The following is an 18,239-nucleotide window of genomic DNA, read 5'->3' as shown; positions in this document are numbered from 1 at the left end:
TAATATAAAAAAAAAAAAGATTTAATATATACATGTATCTCATTATGTATGCTCAAAAGAATAAAAATCAAATATTCAATATTTAACATACAAGGTTTTTTATTCTTCAGATTTTTTCAATATAGACATATATATAAATAATAAAATATGTTTAACCTTTTTTTTTTTTTTTTTTTTTTTTTTTCATTTTAATGGTTTATATTTAAACGTTTATATTTATAATAATACAAAAAAACCAAATAAATGAAATTAGAAAAAAAAAAAAAAAAAAAAAAAAAATAGATATGCATATATTTCTATATATATGTACAATATTGCATATTAGTATTATATATAAATATATATATATATATATATATATATATATATATATGTATGTATGTATATGTTAATATACATATTTAAAAAATTAATTCTATATAAGATTTTATTCAGCTAGCTAAAATATATAATATATATATATATTTTTTTTTTTTTTTTTTTTTTTTTTTTTAAGCATCAATGTATTAAAAATAAAGTGTGTACATACACATTTTTATATATTAATTTGAAAGTGTTTAAAGAATAAACTATTTATTCACATTAAACATACTGTCAATTATATTAAAAATAAATATATATACATATATATGTGTGTAATCCACTATTAGTGTTATATAAATGATTAATTTGTACATATTTTACTTAATTGTGAAAAAATAAGTATTAAGGATGGTTAAACTTTCAATTCTAATATTTTTCCAATGGCTATTGTTTTTCCTTGATCTCTTAAGGTAAATCTACCAAGTTGTGGTAAATTATCGTAGACTTCTACACAGACTGGATTTGAGAGTAAAAAGTGTGCTGTTACAATACAATCACTTTTAATAAATTTTGGTTTCGTTTTTTTTTTCTTGGATTTTTTATCAATAACTTCTAACATTTCAACAAATTGTATTTCTTCACAAGCAGTATGTGCATGAAAAATACAAAAATATCCTGCTGTTATAATAGGTTTATGTTCAAGTAGTTCTACAATTGCAACACGACCTATGAATTCATGAACAACTGAACATAAGTTTATTGAATCACATAAAACAAAACCCTTACTTATTTGATCTTCTTCAACACCAAATAATCTTACACGAACATTCTCTCCAGGTTTTGCATATGGTACTTCATCATCTTCCAAAAAAACATTCATAACTTTTACTTTTACTTTATTCGGCATTAAAGTACAATTCATATTATTACCATATAATGTCCCCGATTCAATTTTTCCAATAGCTATTATTCCATTATCTTTATATCCTTCTAACAAAGGTATTCTTAAGGGACCATTTTCATCCCAAGGTGGAGGTGGCAAAGAATTTAATATATTAAATAATGTTGGTTTCGATAAATCATACCAACTAGCTCTAGGGTCATAAATTTTCGAATTTTTATCTGATACATGTTCTGATAAATTCTGACCAGTTAACCCAGAAATTGGCACGAAAAAAACATCCTTATTAATATTATATCCACATGATTTTATATATGGAGTTATTTTCTTTTGTATTTCTTCATATCTGCTTTCACTCCAATTGCACGTTGGATCGTCCATTTTGTTAATGGCAACAATGAGTTGGTTAATACCTAAATTGAAAATAATATAAATAAATAAATAGATATATATATATATATATATATATATATATATATATATATATATATATATATGTATGTATGTATGTATAAATATATATTATCAATTCTTTGGATTACCCAATGTTCTTGCCAACAATGTGTGCTCTCTTGTTTGTCCTCCTCTCTCAAAACCTGTCTCAAATTCACCCTTTCTTGCTGATATAATTAAAACACCAATATCTGCTTGTGCAGCACCACTAATCATATTTGGAATAAAATTTTTATGTCCAGGTGCATCAAGAATTGTAAATCTTCTATCCTTCGTTTCAAAGTGTGCCCTTCCAACTTCTACTGTTTTACCTTTCTGTCTTTCTTCTTCATTAATATCCATAATAAATGCTAAAAACCAACTTTCTCGACTTTTTTCTTTAGCTTCTCTTTCATATTTTTCAATAGTCCTATCATCAACATATCCCAATATATATAAAATATTACCACAAGCTGTTGATTTCCCTGCATCGACGTGTCCAATAAAAATTATATTTAAGTGTGGTCTTGGGTCTACTTCAGCCATTTTTATTTTTTTATCTTCTACTTTTTCTTGTAATTCTTCTACGTCGTCTTTCATAATATCATTATCATCATTCAAAACCAGTTTGCTTATTTTTTCTTCTATATCATTAACATTTTCATCTTCGACAATTTCGGAACCATTTATATCTTCCTCTTCTTTAATTTTATCCAAATCATTATTAACATCATTGTTCATATTAATATTATTCTCATTATTTGTATTGTCGAGGTTACTATTGTTTTCATCATCTTCCTCTGCCCCTGCTCCCTTATATTTCATTCCAGGATAATACGAAGGAGCATTTACATTGAAACTAAAAGGTTCATTCATCTATGAACAGGAAAATCAAAATAAAATAAAATAAAATAAAATAAATAAATAAATATATATATATATATATATATTTATTTATGTTTCTTTACTTTTTAAATATTAAATAAAACGAATAAAGAAATAAAGAACCTACTTTCAAAATAGGAGTCAAATTAACAAATCAATTAGAACAAAAAAAAAAAAAAAAAAAAAAAAATTATAAAAGCATAATATTATAAATAAACACTTATAATTCCAACTATTAAAATGACACTCTCTTCAATTCATTTTAATATTCATTTATTATTTTTTTTTTTTATGATATCCTTTTTTTTTTTCTTTTTCTACTTTCTATTTTAAAAACTTTATATAATCCTTTTTCTTCAATTATGAATTAGATTTTAACATATATATAAAATATATATATATATATTTTTTTTTACTTTATGATAAGAACTACATATTATATTATTAATCCAAAAATATATAATAAAAAAAAGGGCTTTCTTGTGATATTTAATTAATGTTAAAAAGAAAAAAAATATATATATATATTATATATATATAATATATTGAAATATAATAAAATTATATTCTATCTGAATTTTTCTACAATGTTGAAAATTAAAAAAAAAAAATTTTAAATAATATGATAAATATAATATATATATAATATATATATATATATATATATAATATATGCTTATATTTATTTATTTATTAATATATTTATATGTACATATAATAATATATATAATTATATATTATACATATTATATATATTATTTTTATATGATTATACCCATTATATAATTTTTTATTCAAAGTCCTATATGTCATTATTCACAATTGTATTTTTTTTTTTTTTTTTTCTTTTTCTTTTTCTTTTTTTTTCATTAATACATAAATTTCTTCTAATAACTGAACATAATATTATATTAAATTAATAATACTTTTGTTGATTTATGAGTACACTCTAAATAATATTATAAAATTTAAAATAGGAATATATAGGGGGAAAAAAAAAAAAAAAATAATAATAATAATAATAATGAATGTATAAATAAATACATATAATATATATATACATATACCCTAAATATATTATATATTATAGATATATATATATTTTTTATATGTTTTATATAAGATGCACTTTTTTTATGCTTCATTTCCGTAAAATTAAGAATTTAATTATATATAATATTTTATATTATTATTTTATTTCATATATATATATATATATATATATATATTTTTTTTTACAATTTTAAAAACATTAAAGAAACTATTATAAATATATATTATGTAGTAGTATATCTCTTCATATATATAATATATGTTCATATATTATTGTATAATATATCGTATTTGAATAATGATCCGGAAAAATATATATATCATAAAAAAATTATTAAAATGTATAAATATCTGATAAAATCTTTATTCCAGGTGAACTTGAAAATTTGACAAATATTATTAAACTTAATTTTAAGCTTATTAGAATTTTTCAAATTATTAAAATACACACATATTATATATATATTGTTGAAGAGGGGAGAATACCTTACTTTTTTAATGTTCATATATATACAAATAAACATTTATATTTCAACAAAAAAGCTAAGCATTATAATTATGCCAAAATTAAAGATATACATATATCTAATATATATGTAATATTAAATAAAAAAAAAAAAAAATTAAAATATATATATAAATATAATAATAAATAATTAAGTAATTAAATATATAATTAAAAAAAAATACATATATACATACGTACTTATATACATATGTGCACATATCCATATTCAATATACATAAAAAAAAATATCACCATTTTTATATGGTTAATATATAAAATATTTTATACAAATAATAATTAAAAAAAAAACAAGTATGATTAAAGAAGAAGATATGGAATCTAACATAAAGAATCTATGTATTAATGGAGATCTTGAATTATCTAAAGCAAGAATACTTTTATTTTTTTTTTTTAAGAAATATTGTGTTATACTTTCTAATCTTTCATATGTATCTGTAATTTTGAACCATTTCCACTTTAGTACAGATCTTGAAATAATAGCACAACTTAAAGAATAGGAAAATTTTTCTAATTCTTCCTTTGAAGGTTCAGAAGATGTTAATTTTATATTTCTAAATTTTGTATTAAATAACATAACTCCTGCACTTCCAAAACGATTAAGTTGATTTTTAATACATAATAAACATATTTTGGATAATATAATACAACAATGGTATTTAACAATATTCGTTATATTATTATTATTATTATTATTATTACTATTATTATTACTGTTATTATTATTATTATTATTATCATCATTATTATTATCATCATTATTATTATTATTGTCATTATTATTGTCTATCAATTCACCCATATTTGTTATATTTTTATACTGTTCATAATAGTAAGAAATTAAATTAATATCTTCTTCTACTTCAATTTGGTATAATAATTTTTTTAAGTCTCCAATTTTTTCCTTCCCCCCAATATTGGTATTATTAGACAAACCAACATCTTGCTCATTATTATAATTACCATATGTAATATTTGTACTATCCGTATGAACAGTTGTATTATTTATAATATGAGAAGTTAAAAAGTTGATGGATATATTTTCATCGAACAATGGAGAATGCAATCCCACAAAATTTCCATAATCTGTAAAAAGAGTTATGTTATATAATAGTACTCTAAAATTAGCTACACATTTTAAATAGAAAACTTGATTACTTTTTTTTTGTTCTAAAATTTTAACATGTATTCCATATAATTTTTTTTCATCATTTTTTTCTTTGCTTGATGTAATAGCAAATGTACCTTCATTAGATATAAAATATATTAAATCTATAAATCGTTTATTATAAATATTTATATCAAATACTTCTCCTGGGAAATATGGACCAAATATTAATGGCGCTTTAAATATTGGAATAATAGATGAATTATTAATAGCATTAATTCTTTCTTTTATTACTTTTTTTTCTTGTTCTAATTTCAAATTTTCGATTTCTTCTAACCTTTTCGAATATGTTAAAGGATATTTTTGTTTTATTAATTCTCCTAATAAAAGGTTGATATTCTTTTTATCACCCATATTAGATCTACATAATGGACACAAATTTTTATATTCTTTTGCTTTCTCAATACAATCTCTACAAAAATTATGACCACATGGTATGGTAACAGGTACAATTAATAATTTCATACATATAGCACATTCAACTTCAGAAGGTATTTTCTCTTCATTGTTTATGCATTCTTTCTGTTTTTTATTTTTCACATTATTATTATTTATCTCTTTATCAATAGATGTATTAGTACAAGTATAAAAATCATCATCATTGTTATTATTGCTGCTGTTATTATCATCATTATTATTATCATCATTGTTATTATTGCTGCTGTTATTATCATCATTATTATTATCATCATTGTTATTATTGCTGCTGTTATTATCATCATTATTATTATCATCATTATTATTATCGTCATTATTATTATCATCATTATTATTATCATCATTATTATTATCATCATCATAACATTTATTACTTTTACTTTTTAAAAATATGTTACGTAATACATTTTTTAAACAAGGCTCGTGTTTGAAAAATGCTTTACATTTTTCTTCATCAGATTTGTTTTTCATATTAATATCAGATTCATATTTTTTATTACCTACTATATTAACATTACTCTCATTATGTTTTTTATTAATATTTTTATTTCCTTCTTTAACCATATTATTTCTTACAGTATCATTTTTTATTTCATTAATTATTTTATATGTCACTTCATTATTTATTTCATTATTCTTTTCACTATTTTTCTCATTATTTTCCATATAACCCTTTTGTTTATTTGATATTTCTCCTAAATCATTTGCCATTATTTACATAATTGTTCATCATTAAAATTTTCCTTTTTTTTTTTTTTTTTTTTATTACAATATATAAATATTTCTTTTAATTCCTATTGTAACAATTGTTTGACCTTTTTATGTTAAATATTTTTCACTCATTCATATAAATATCAATTTATTTTTATTATATTTTCTTTTGTTAATATATAACATGAAAAAAAAGAAAAAAATAATAAAAAAAAATTATATTTTATTATAAAATTTTCCTCTTTTTTTTTTTTTAATAAAAATTAAAATATATTATTATTATTATATATAATAAATTATATATTTTTATATGTACTTTAAACTTTAAAAAAAAAAAAAAAAATTCTAAATAATATATTATATATATAATATATATTATATATATTAAAAAAAATTATATTTTATAAAAAAACAGTAAAAAAAAAAAATAAAATAATGTAACTTCAAAAAAATAATATATAATATATAAAATATATATTTATTATATATATATATAAAATATATACATTAACATTTTATATATTTATTTATGCACTATTATATATATATATATATATATATATATATATATCTTAATATTATAAAATGAATATATTCAAAAAAAATATGCCATTAAAAAAAATAATTTAATTTAAAAAAAAATAAAAAAAAAAAAAAAATATATATACATATTATATATATACATATTTTAATAAACTTCTTTTTATTATATCAAGATGTGGAAAAAATTAAAAACATTAAAAACTTTTTAATTTAATCGTCTTCAAGTAATTTAATATCAGTATAAATGGATGTCTCAAATAAAAATAGCTCCTACACATTAAAAAAAAAATAATAAAAAATAAAACATATATATATATATATATATATATTTATATATTTACACATATTTCCAAAAAAAATAATACAAAATATAGCATCTACATATATATGTGAGATATATCCAAGCATGCAACAATTAATTTAATATATATATATATATTATATACATATGTGTGTGGTTAGTTTTTTATATTTTACATTATAAACATGAACACGTAAGGATATACATCCAAGTTCTGCGAAACATCCTTCGCAAGATTTTCTGTCAATAGAACATTGATAGGCTCCGATGTCTTTTAATTTATTTCCTAAAATTAAAAAGGATTATATATATAAATGTATACATATAAGTATTAGTAATTTTTCTTTATATATATATATATATATATATATTTATATTTATTTATTTATATTCATTTATATTCATTTATATTCATTTATATTCATTTATATTCATTTATATTCATTTATATTCATTTATATTCATTTATTTATTACCTGCGGCGATTTCCAAACCATTTAGATTACAAAAAGTGTTGTTGACTTTCCAACAGTTTGAAAAGTCTATGCATGTTAGATCCTTACAGTACTTCAAAAATTCTCTCAAGCAAAAGTTATCAACGTTTTGCAAGTGGGCTAACTTAACCTTTTTCAAGTGCTTCAACTTTTTTGGTATTTCCAAAATGGTACTATTAAGTATTTCCGGAGTTTTAGAAATATCTAGTACTTTTAATTTTGTTGAATTCTTTATAACGACATTTAATAAATGATTCGATATATTTGTTTCTGACAAATTAAGAGCAAGTAAGTTTTTGAAATATTGAAAATAATTTGAAGAAGTATCATCAATAGGACAACCTTTAAAATTAAGAATCTTTAGATTATTAGCAATCATATATAGATGTGATATATCATCTAATAGTTTTACATTAATTATTTCTAAGGCTATTAAATTATTTAAAACTGTATCTAATTGTATATTATCCTTTTTACTATTAAATAATACTTTTAACGAATCATTGGAATGGCAATTTGTTACATTTGATGAAGTAAGATTTCCCATATATAATTTTTTTAATGTATGTTTAAATTTTAAAGGATAAATACCTTCATGACTAATTTTATAACAATTACGTATATCGACTACTTCTAAATTTTTGAATCTATGTAATAAAAGTTTTAAGCTTGAATCAGATATTTTATTACAATTTTTTAAACATAATACTTTTAAGGTCTTTTGAAATTTTATATTATTACAATTAGCAAAAACCTGAAAATGATGAGATGTTAAATGAGAACAACCTGACAAGTCTAATATCTCAATATTCTCTGATAAATATATTGTTTTCATTATACTATCTGGTGATATAGAACTTTTTAAAGATTCATCATATATTAATTTTATTCTTAAGGAACGTATAAGTTCACAACATCTTTTATTTAATAATAATAAATTTTTATTTTTTACAGATGATATAATATATCTAAATACATCATCACCTAATTTACCTAATATATCAAATTTATCATTTTTATGAAACGTATGTGCTTTTTTATTTGGAGTTGAATTATATAGTTTTTTTTTATGTTGTATATTTAAGGTTTTCACAGGTACGCAAATATTTTTCTTCTTAATAACATTTGTTGTCTTACTAATATTATTATTATTATTATTATTATTATTATTACTGTAATGATTTACATTATTGTAACTACTATAATTTTTATTATTACTATCAACTTTTTCCACATTATGGTATATTTGAATATTTTGTCCTGAACTGTTCATGTCATTATCATCTACATATTTTGTATTTCTTATTGGACCTGCATGTGTTGTAATAGATGAACTCGTTGAAATTGTTGAAGTAGTAGATTTAATAGAAGTAGTATTCATAATTATATTTTTATCATTTAATGTATTAATAGGTTTAAAATGTTCTATATTATTTATTTTGTTCATTCTTCTAGATATATCATCATTTTCTATTTTATTATATATCATTTTATTATTCATAAAAGAGCTATTACTACTAAATGGGCTTTCATTATTAGCACAAATAATCAAATTTGTATTATTATTATTTAAGGCAAAATCGTTACTATTAAGTGTATAACAATTATTACTATGACCATTACTATGACTATTACTATGACTATTACTATGACTAATACTATTACTATGACCATTACTATTACTATTACTAATACTTTTGTTTCCCCCACTTTTTAAAAAAAACTCCCTATAAGAATTATAACTTGGACAATTCACATTTTGATCTTTCTTCATCTTTTTAATTGATATTATATCATTTAACATATTATCATCCGTTTTTTCTGTTAATAATATATTATATTTACGTTTAAAACTATTAGATATATTTTCTATTTCATTTTTAATTTCATAATTCTCTTCTGTATTTTTAAATAAGGTACCATTCGAATATGTAATATTCTTTTTATCTTTTTCCATTATATTTCTTGGAGAAAAAAAATTCTCGATACTTTCATTTTCATCATAATTAATACAATTATCATTTAAATTAATACTACTATTCAAATCATCGTCATCTTTCTTATTATTACTATCATCTAATTTCGTAAATATAGACCATATGTTTTTCTTCTTTTCACTATCTATTATTAGCTTGCTCTTATTATCCATGACCATATTTGTCTTTCCTCTATTATCACCTGTTCTAAAAAGATTGCTAATAGTTAAATTTTCCGATTTATTCTTAATTTCCATGCTGGTCAGTATATGTATATACATATATATATATATATATATATATATTTATAATAACCTAAAATAACTACACACACATAAAAAAAAAAAAAAGAATAATAATCATAAATAAAAACATAAACATAAAAATAAATGGAAACATAAAAATAAAGAGAAACAGAAACAGAAACAGAAAAATATAAATATATAAAGTATATCAAAAAGGATGAAATGAAGCAACACCCTCTTAAAATATCAAATGAATATTTTCAAACATTTACTTTTTTTTTCTTTTCATTTTTTATATACGCATTAATATGTTATGCATAATACGAAGGTATAATATTATATTAATACATAAACAAATATATATGTAAATCAATATATATATTTATATATATATATATTTTTTTTTTTTTTTTTTTGTTGTTTTATTTATTTATTTTTATATATTAAAATATATTTATATGTACATATATATGTATATTTATATTTATATTTATTTATTTATTTGTATTACTATCCCCAAATTAACTTGGATAAATGAATTCAGAAGAAGTCAGTATTAATAAGTAGAGAATTACTAGAATTTCTTTTCTTTAATATAAAAGAAAAAAAAAAAATAATAATTTATATATATATTATATTATAATAATATAAAAATCACACTACCTTTATACAATATCAATTATGATAATAATATAATTATATTTTTCTCACGATTAATATACATGTGTGTACTTTTTTTTCTTTTTTCTTTTTTTTTTTTTGTTGTCCAATTTAAATAATAATAGAAATATAAAATAATGTTATAATAAACATGTTATATTTTTTAAAAAATATAATAAAGTACGTTTCTTTTCTTTTTTATTATTAATAGATAAAAAAAAGAAAAAAAAAAAAGAAAAAAAAAAAAGAAAAAAAAAAAAAAGAAAAGAAAAGAAAAAAAAGAAAAGAAGAAACTAAGTTGATATATATATAATAATATATATATATAATGTTTTAATATATAATGTTTATATATATATAAAATATATATTATTTTTAATGTAATATTTTCATTAACAATATTTCTGTATAAAATATATAAATATTTTATTTTTCTTTTTTTTTTTTTTAAATATAATAATATATAATGTTCACAAAATAATTTAAAAAAAAAAAAAAAAAAAAAAAAAAAAAAAAAACGTACACATATTATGTTATTTACATATTGTGTACTTTTTTTTTATTAGTTTATTATTTTATTTTTTAATTATTAATATATGCCTGTCTTGAAACTTATTAAAGGTATTCTTAAATGTTAATTGAAAAAAAAATATATAATATCTAAAATTCCAGAAAATTATCTGATGAAGGAATTTTTTTTTTTTTTTTATTTTACACATGTGTGTCTAATTATTAAATTAAAAAAAAAAAAAAAAAAGAAAAACAAATACGGTATACACATATTATATTATATATATATATATATATTATATTTTCTTCAAAAAAAAAAAAAAAAAAATAAATAATACACAATTATATATACATATATTTTTTATTTTTTATTTTTAATATTATATATTAAATATAGTTTTAATATATATATATATGTATAATAGAAATAATAAATAATTTTACTTATTAATTTATGTTATAAATATATTTGTAAAAAAAAATAAAATATAAATAATTGTTACATTTTATGTGAATTATATCAAAACTGGGAACAATAATAAATTATACCATCATTTTTTCATCTCATTGTATGGTAAATATATATATATATATATATATATATATATATATATATATAAACTCATATACTATTGATGTAATATATATATATATATATATATATAAAGGGTATCAAAAAATAAAATAAAAAAAATGATATATACATATATTTATATGTATACACATTTTTGTCTACTCCGTTTCCATAATTGTTACTTTTAATTATGCCTTATTTATCATGTTCTTTATTTGTATTATCATTTATTTGGACAGTGTGTCCATCTGTTGAACTCTTTTTACACTCGTTAATTTTATGAATACAAGTGTTTAGATTTCCTTGCTCATTTTGATTTTCATTATTATGATGAGGTGTCGTATCATTTTGATCCCTTACATTTTGTGAACAATTTTTCATAGGATTTGATGTTTCTTTATTTATGGATTCATATACAGCATTTTCTTGCTTATTCATTGATATATCCTCCATTGGAGATGATATATTTTGTATATTTTTTTTCTCATTAATATGTTCTTTTAGTGGGGCACTACTATATGGTAATGGTATAACGGGTTCATCAATAGAATCATTATTTTCACATAAAATATTATTTTCATGAATATTGAATATTAGTTCTTTATTTTCTATCTCTTCTGTATTTTTTTCTTCTTCAATATGTAAAGGTGTATATCTTGGTATATTAAATGTACTAACACTAACATCTTGTAAATTTAAAATATTAATTTCTTCATTTTTATATATAAATGAATTTTCATTTATTACAGCCGTTGGGTTCTTCACCCATATATGTTCTAAAGCTTCATTTGCTGAAATTCTTTTTTCTACATTTAATTCTAATAATTTTGATATAAGATCTTTAGCTGATGAAGATATACTTTTCCATATATAATCTTTAAAACTTAATACATAATTTTTTTGTATATTCATTTCTGTATTTTTATTAATTGGGAAAGGTAATTTACCACTTAATAATAAATATAATATAATTCCTATAGACCATGCATCTACTTTATGATTATAACCTTGTAATGTAATAACTTCTGGTGCTACATAGGCTAAGGTTCCACATGGTTCTTTCAATAATTCATTTGGAGCACATAATGTTGACAATCCAAAATCAGTTAATTTTATTTGAGCATCTCTTGATTTATCTGTTAGTAATATATTTTCTGGTTTAATATCTCTATGTATAATACCACATCTATGTAAATATGCTACTGTTTTTATTAATTGTGTTATAATTTTATTTGCATGAATTTCACTTAATCGTGTTTCAGCTAATAAAAAATCATATAATTCTCCCCCTTTTACTAATTCCATGGATATATATAAAGTTTCTTTTGTATTAATTATTTCTTTTAAGTATATAACATTTGGATGCCTTAATAATCTTAATATTGATATTTCACTTCTTAATAATTCTTTTTCATATATTGATACAGATCTTTTATCAATAACTTTAATGGCAAATTCAGAATTTGTTTGTTTATTTATACCTCTATAAACAGTTGAAAACTTACCTTGCCCTAACTGTTCATGTAATTCATATAAATTATATAATGTATTCTGTTTGGTTGATGAATATAACGCTTGTACCCATTCATCCCTTTCTTCTAATGTGTTTACATATAAATTACGTTTCTGTACTTGTTTCGTACCTTTGTGACATATAGAAAAACCATATTTATTAATATTATCATTCTTTGCAATTAATTCAACATAACAACCTTCTAAAAACATAAAACCTCTAGGTTTTAAATTCCTTTTTTTATCATAATAATATAATAAATTATCAAACAATATGTAATATCTAGCTTTAAACTGATGTAAATGCTTTCCTATTTTATATAATATACCTTCCTTAAGAGAATTCTTTTTTATCATATCTAAGCATTTCTGGAAATCAAAATTACAATATATACAATTATAAAAATAACAATGCTCACAATCACAATATTCACATTCCATTGCTATCTTATTATCATTAACACAAAATCTAGGATATCTACAATGACAATTTGGACACATTAAAAAGGGACCCTTACAATTTGGACATGAATATAAATTTATATCTTTTCCATGTTTTTTTGTTAAATCATATTTCTTTTTCTTATTACTAGAAAAATAAGAACTTGCCATATCATTACTTGAACTTTCATCTTTTTTAAAAGTATCCATTTTATTCAAAGCACCGACATTACTATTTTTCTTTTTACTTAAATCTTTATCACTTGTACTTTTTTGATAACTTATTTTATCTACGTTCGAAATGGGTTCTTTTAAATCCTCACATTTTTGTTCATTCTTTTTTACCTTTTCATCATATGTTTCGTTCTTTTTTACCTTTTCATCATATGTTTCGTTCTTTTTTACCTTTTCATCATATGTTTCGTTCTTTTTTACCTTTTCATCATATGTTTCGTTCTTCTTTGCTTTATCATCATATGTTTCGTTCTTCTTTGCTTTATCATCATATGTTTCGTTCTTCTTTGCTTTATCATCATATGTTTCGTTCTTCTTTGCTTTATCATCATATGTTTCGTTCTTCTTTGCTTTATCATCATATGTTTCGTTCTTCTTTGCTTTATCATCATTTGTTTCATTCTTCTTTACCTTTTCATTATTTAATTCCCCTTGCTTTATTACATCAGCTTCAATTCCATCCTGACTCTTACTAAAAGATCCTCTCTTTTCATCTACTTTATTGTGAAATATGGAACAACCCAGACTTGTTTTTTCACTTTTTTTATAGGACAACCCAAACTTTTCTAATATATCCATTTTCTCTATATTCTGTAATTTCAATCCTGAAAAACTTTTTTTTTTACATAATTTATTAATAAGAATATTATTATCTTCTTTCTTTTCTACGGTTTGTTCGTTCACATCTTTTTCTTTTTGTTTCATATCTTCTTCATTGTTTTGATTATTTATTGTTGAGACATTTTTATTTGTTTTAGTGGGTACTACTTTGTTACGAAAAACACCATTTTGATTATATTCAAAAGATGATTCATCTGTTACATGTTCTTCTGCTTTATTAATTTCTTCATTTTTTTCATCCTTTTCCAATTCTTCCAAGAATAATTTATTAAATGGATACTTCTTTTGCTTCTGATAATTTAAAGATATATTTAAATTGTTTTTATTATTTTTCAAATAGTTTCGACGACCTTTCTGAAGTCTTTCTTTTTTCTTGTGTAAATTTCTTTCTTTACAAACATCATTAATATTAAAACTAATTTTAGATGCTTGGATAAATTCTACAATTTCTTTTGAAAATATATCATTAAGTTGATTTGTTAACAAATTGAAATCACATTCATATCTATTCTTATTTTCTGTATTTTCCACATTTAATAAATCATCGTTTAAATTCGTCATATTATTATTAATAATAGTAGTATTATTTTTACCTACAATGTCCTTTTTGCTCATGAGTTCATTTCTATTCGTATTTTGTTTATTCATTTTAACAAAATCGTTTTCCTTTTGTTCATTATTAATACCTTCCACGTTATTCATATCATTCACATTATTTACATCATTCACATTATTTACATCATTCGCATTATTTACATCATTCACATCATTCATATCATTCACTTTATTAATAATAATGTTCATATGAATATTACTTTTCATATCAACCTGGATATTTATTGAATCCTCTTTCATATTGTGTGAATTTTTTTTCTGGTTAATTAAAATATTATTCTCTTCAATAACATTATTTTTATTATCGTTTTGGTATTCTTGAATTCTTTGAGATTCATCAAAATTATTACTATTATCATTATTTAATTCTTTTTTTTTATTTGTACCATTTGATGATAATTTTAACCATTTTTCATCATATGACAAATCCGATACATTGTCAGATAAATGATGTACACTTTTCTTTATTTCATTATTTATTACCTTAATTTTTCCTTTATCGTCTTCATACGAATTTTTTTCTTTCAATATATTATTATTATTCTTTTGATTTTCATTTTGATTTTCATTTTGGTTTTCATTTTGGTTTTCATTTTGATTTTCATTTTGGTTTTCATTTTGATTTTCATTCTGATTTTCATTCTGATTTTCATTTTGATTTTCATTCTGATTTTCATTCTGATTTTCATTTTGATTTTCATTCTGATTTTCATTCTGATTTTCATTTTGATTTTCATTTTGATTTTCATTTTGATTCTCTATATTATTAATGCTCTTCTTATCGTACTCTTCCAATTTTTTATATATTTTATTATCCTCTTTCATATTATTCAATTCATCTTTTTCTTTTAAGCTTTTCTTTTTTTTCTCTTTCATATTTATAAATTGGCGCTTTAAATCTTCATGCTCACTTTCAAAAGAACTATTAGCATTCTTCTTATCATCCTTATCTTTATGAATAGAATACTCCTTTTCATATTCTTTAATTTTATCTTTGTCAACAATATTTTCTTCTCCTGTTTTTATATCACTAACAAAGCTAACTAATTTTGCATTATTTTCATTTTTTGTTTTTTTCTTATTTATAGATGTGTCATTTTTATCCTTACTAAAATTATTTGTTATATATTCTTCCTCTTCCTTTTCTATGGTGTCCTTTTTATCTGCACCATTTTTTTTCTCCTCTTTTTCTTTTTCTTCCTCATCATCTTCCTTTATGTCCTGTTCTATGTTCTTTGTATTTAAAAAGTTTACACACAAATCATCATTCACACAATCATAATCAGGAGCTTGAACTATAAAAAGTTGTCTTATTTTAAAATATAATTCTTCAGTAATAGCATCATCCTCATCTTGCTCAATTTCTTTATTTTTAAAATTTTCCGATTTTATAACAAAGTTACTTATATAATCTCTACCATATAAGACATTTCCTTGTAAGCCCCAAATATCTTCATGTAGGCAATTAAAAAATATATATAAAAAGAAATCATATTTATGTATAACACTTTTAAACTGTATAAGTGTTATTTTATCATTATCTAAAAATTCACATTCTTCTAACATAATATCTACGATCGCTTCAACATCAACATTTTTATCTGATGGTTTATTATTTTCTTCATCATTTAATATGCTTCTAGCAGTTTTGGATGGTAGACAAAATTCGTTTACATATAATTTATTCTTTTTTTTTTCTTTTTTCTTTTCTTTTTTGTATATATTTATATCATTTCTTGTAAAACATTTTTCTTTTTTTATTTTGTTTTCTTCTTCATTCTCTTTTTCCTCATTTTTCCCTTCTTCTTTTTCACCATCTTTTTTTTTTTCACCATCTTTTTTTTTTTCACCATCTTTATTTTTTTCACCATCTTTATTTTTTTCACCATCTTTATTTTTTTCACCATCTTTATTTTTTTCACCATCTTTTTTTTTTTCAACATCTTTGTATTTTAAATTTTCTTTTCCTTCTGATATTTCTTCTTTCATTTTGTGGTCTTTATTTTTTGCCTCGTACTTTATTTGTTCTTTTTCTTTAATATCATCTAATGGTTTATCCTTCCTTTTAATTTCATCATCTCCTTTTTCCTTCCTCTTAATATTATCATCTGCTTTATTTTTTCCCTTTACATCTTGATCTTTTTTATCTTTCTCCTTACTATGATGGTTCTTTTCTTTTATATTTTTGCTCCTTCGATTTTTTATCAAATATCCATAAATACTAATAAATGAATCTGACGTGTCGCTAGAACAAACTTCTCTGTGATCTTTATTTGAACTACAACTTTCAAATTCATCATTATTTATGTTATAATTACTTTCATTACTTGTTGAACTATCTGTAGTCGAGGATATATATGGATTTGTTGTATCTTTATATTTGTGTCCATTTTTTTTAACTTCATTTTTTAAACTTTTTTTTTTATATTTATTTATGTATTTTATATGATCATGAACAAAAGCATCTGTATTGTTACTCGATGAAGAATTATAATCTTCACTTTCACTTTTAAAAAAAGGAGAATTTTTAGAAACATTTGGATCTTTATTTTTTTTTTTTCTTTCTTTATCTTTTTCTTTTTTATTACTTAATTGATTATCTTTATACAAATGTACTGCGTTTAATTCTCTCAATTTTTTTACAAATTTTCTTTTTTCTTCTTTTCGTATTTTTTTGGCTAGCTCCTTTACATTTAATGAAGTATTATTACCATTTGCATTCCTCTTGCTATTTATATTTGCATTTAATGCTTTATTTTTTTGTTGTTTTATACATTTACTACAATTTCCTATATTATTCTCTTCCACATTTTTATTATCTGAACTTATGTTCATATTTTCTATATTATTATTATTATTATTATTATTATTATTTGAATATTCGTCTTCATCCTCATAAGCACTACTAAAAGAATCACTTATGTCATCCAAACTATCCACATCTTCATCATCATCTATAGTAAAATCATCACTATCACTATCATTGTATTCGACATCTGCATCTGAATCGATATCTATATTACCATCTGAATTAGTACCTACATTAGAATCTATAATAGCATCTCCATTCTCATGATCTTCATTTTCATCATCTGC

At 20.5% G+C, this 18,239-nt stretch overlaps 4 protein-coding genes across 4 annotated transcripts in view; all 4 read right to left on the bottom strand.

Moving 5' to 3' along the window:
- Positions 1-715: 715 nt before the first annotated feature.
- PF3D7_1123400 (translation elongation factor EF-1, subunit alpha, putative) lies at positions 716-2,512 on the bottom strand (the record flags this gene model as incomplete). Its single annotated transcript, XM_001347880.1, has 2 exons — positions 716-1,617; positions 1,747-2,512. The coding sequence occupies 2 exons, from the start codon at positions 2,510-2,512 to the stop codon at positions 716-718; spliced, it is 1,668 nt and encodes a 555-aa protein (XP_001347916.1).
- A 1,835-nt stretch (positions 2,513-4,347) lies between these two features.
- Positions 4,348-6,417, bottom strand: PF3D7_1123300 (RING zinc finger protein, putative; the record flags this gene model as incomplete). The annotated part of the gene is made up of 1 exon (XM_001347879.1): positions 4,348-6,417. The coding sequence occupies one exon, from the start codon at positions 6,415-6,417 to the stop codon at positions 4,348-4,350; it is 2,070 nt and encodes a 689-aa protein (XP_001347915.1).
- Positions 6,418-7,170: 753 nt separating this feature from the next.
- On the bottom strand, positions 7,171-10,012 carry PF3D7_1123200 (leucine-rich repeat protein; the record flags this gene model as incomplete). Its single annotated transcript, XM_001347878.1, has 3 exons — positions 7,171-7,230; positions 7,438-7,547; positions 7,738-10,012. The coding sequence occupies 3 exons, from the start codon at positions 10,010-10,012 to the stop codon at positions 7,171-7,173; spliced, it is 2,445 nt and encodes an 814-aa protein (XP_001347914.1).
- A 1,903-nt stretch (positions 10,013-11,915) lies between these two features.
- Positions 11,916-18,239, bottom strand: part of PF3D7_1123100 (calcium-dependent protein kinase 7) — a gene marked incomplete at both ends in the record, with an annotated part of 6,959 nt that continues 635 nt past the window's right edge. The window contains one exon of the mRNA XM_001347877.1: positions 11,916-18,239. This exon is cut by the window's right edge and continues 369 nt beyond it. Coding sequence (XP_001347913.1) covers positions 11,916-18,239 — 6,324 coding nt within the window.

Source organism: Plasmodium falciparum (assembly GCF_000002765.6).
Source record: "Plasmodium falciparum 3D7 genome assembly, chromosome: 11".
Lineage (NCBI taxonomy): Eukaryota > Apicomplexa > Aconoidasida > Haemosporida > Plasmodiidae > Plasmodium > Plasmodium falciparum.
This window is presented reverse-complemented; position numbering and strand designations above follow the sequence as displayed.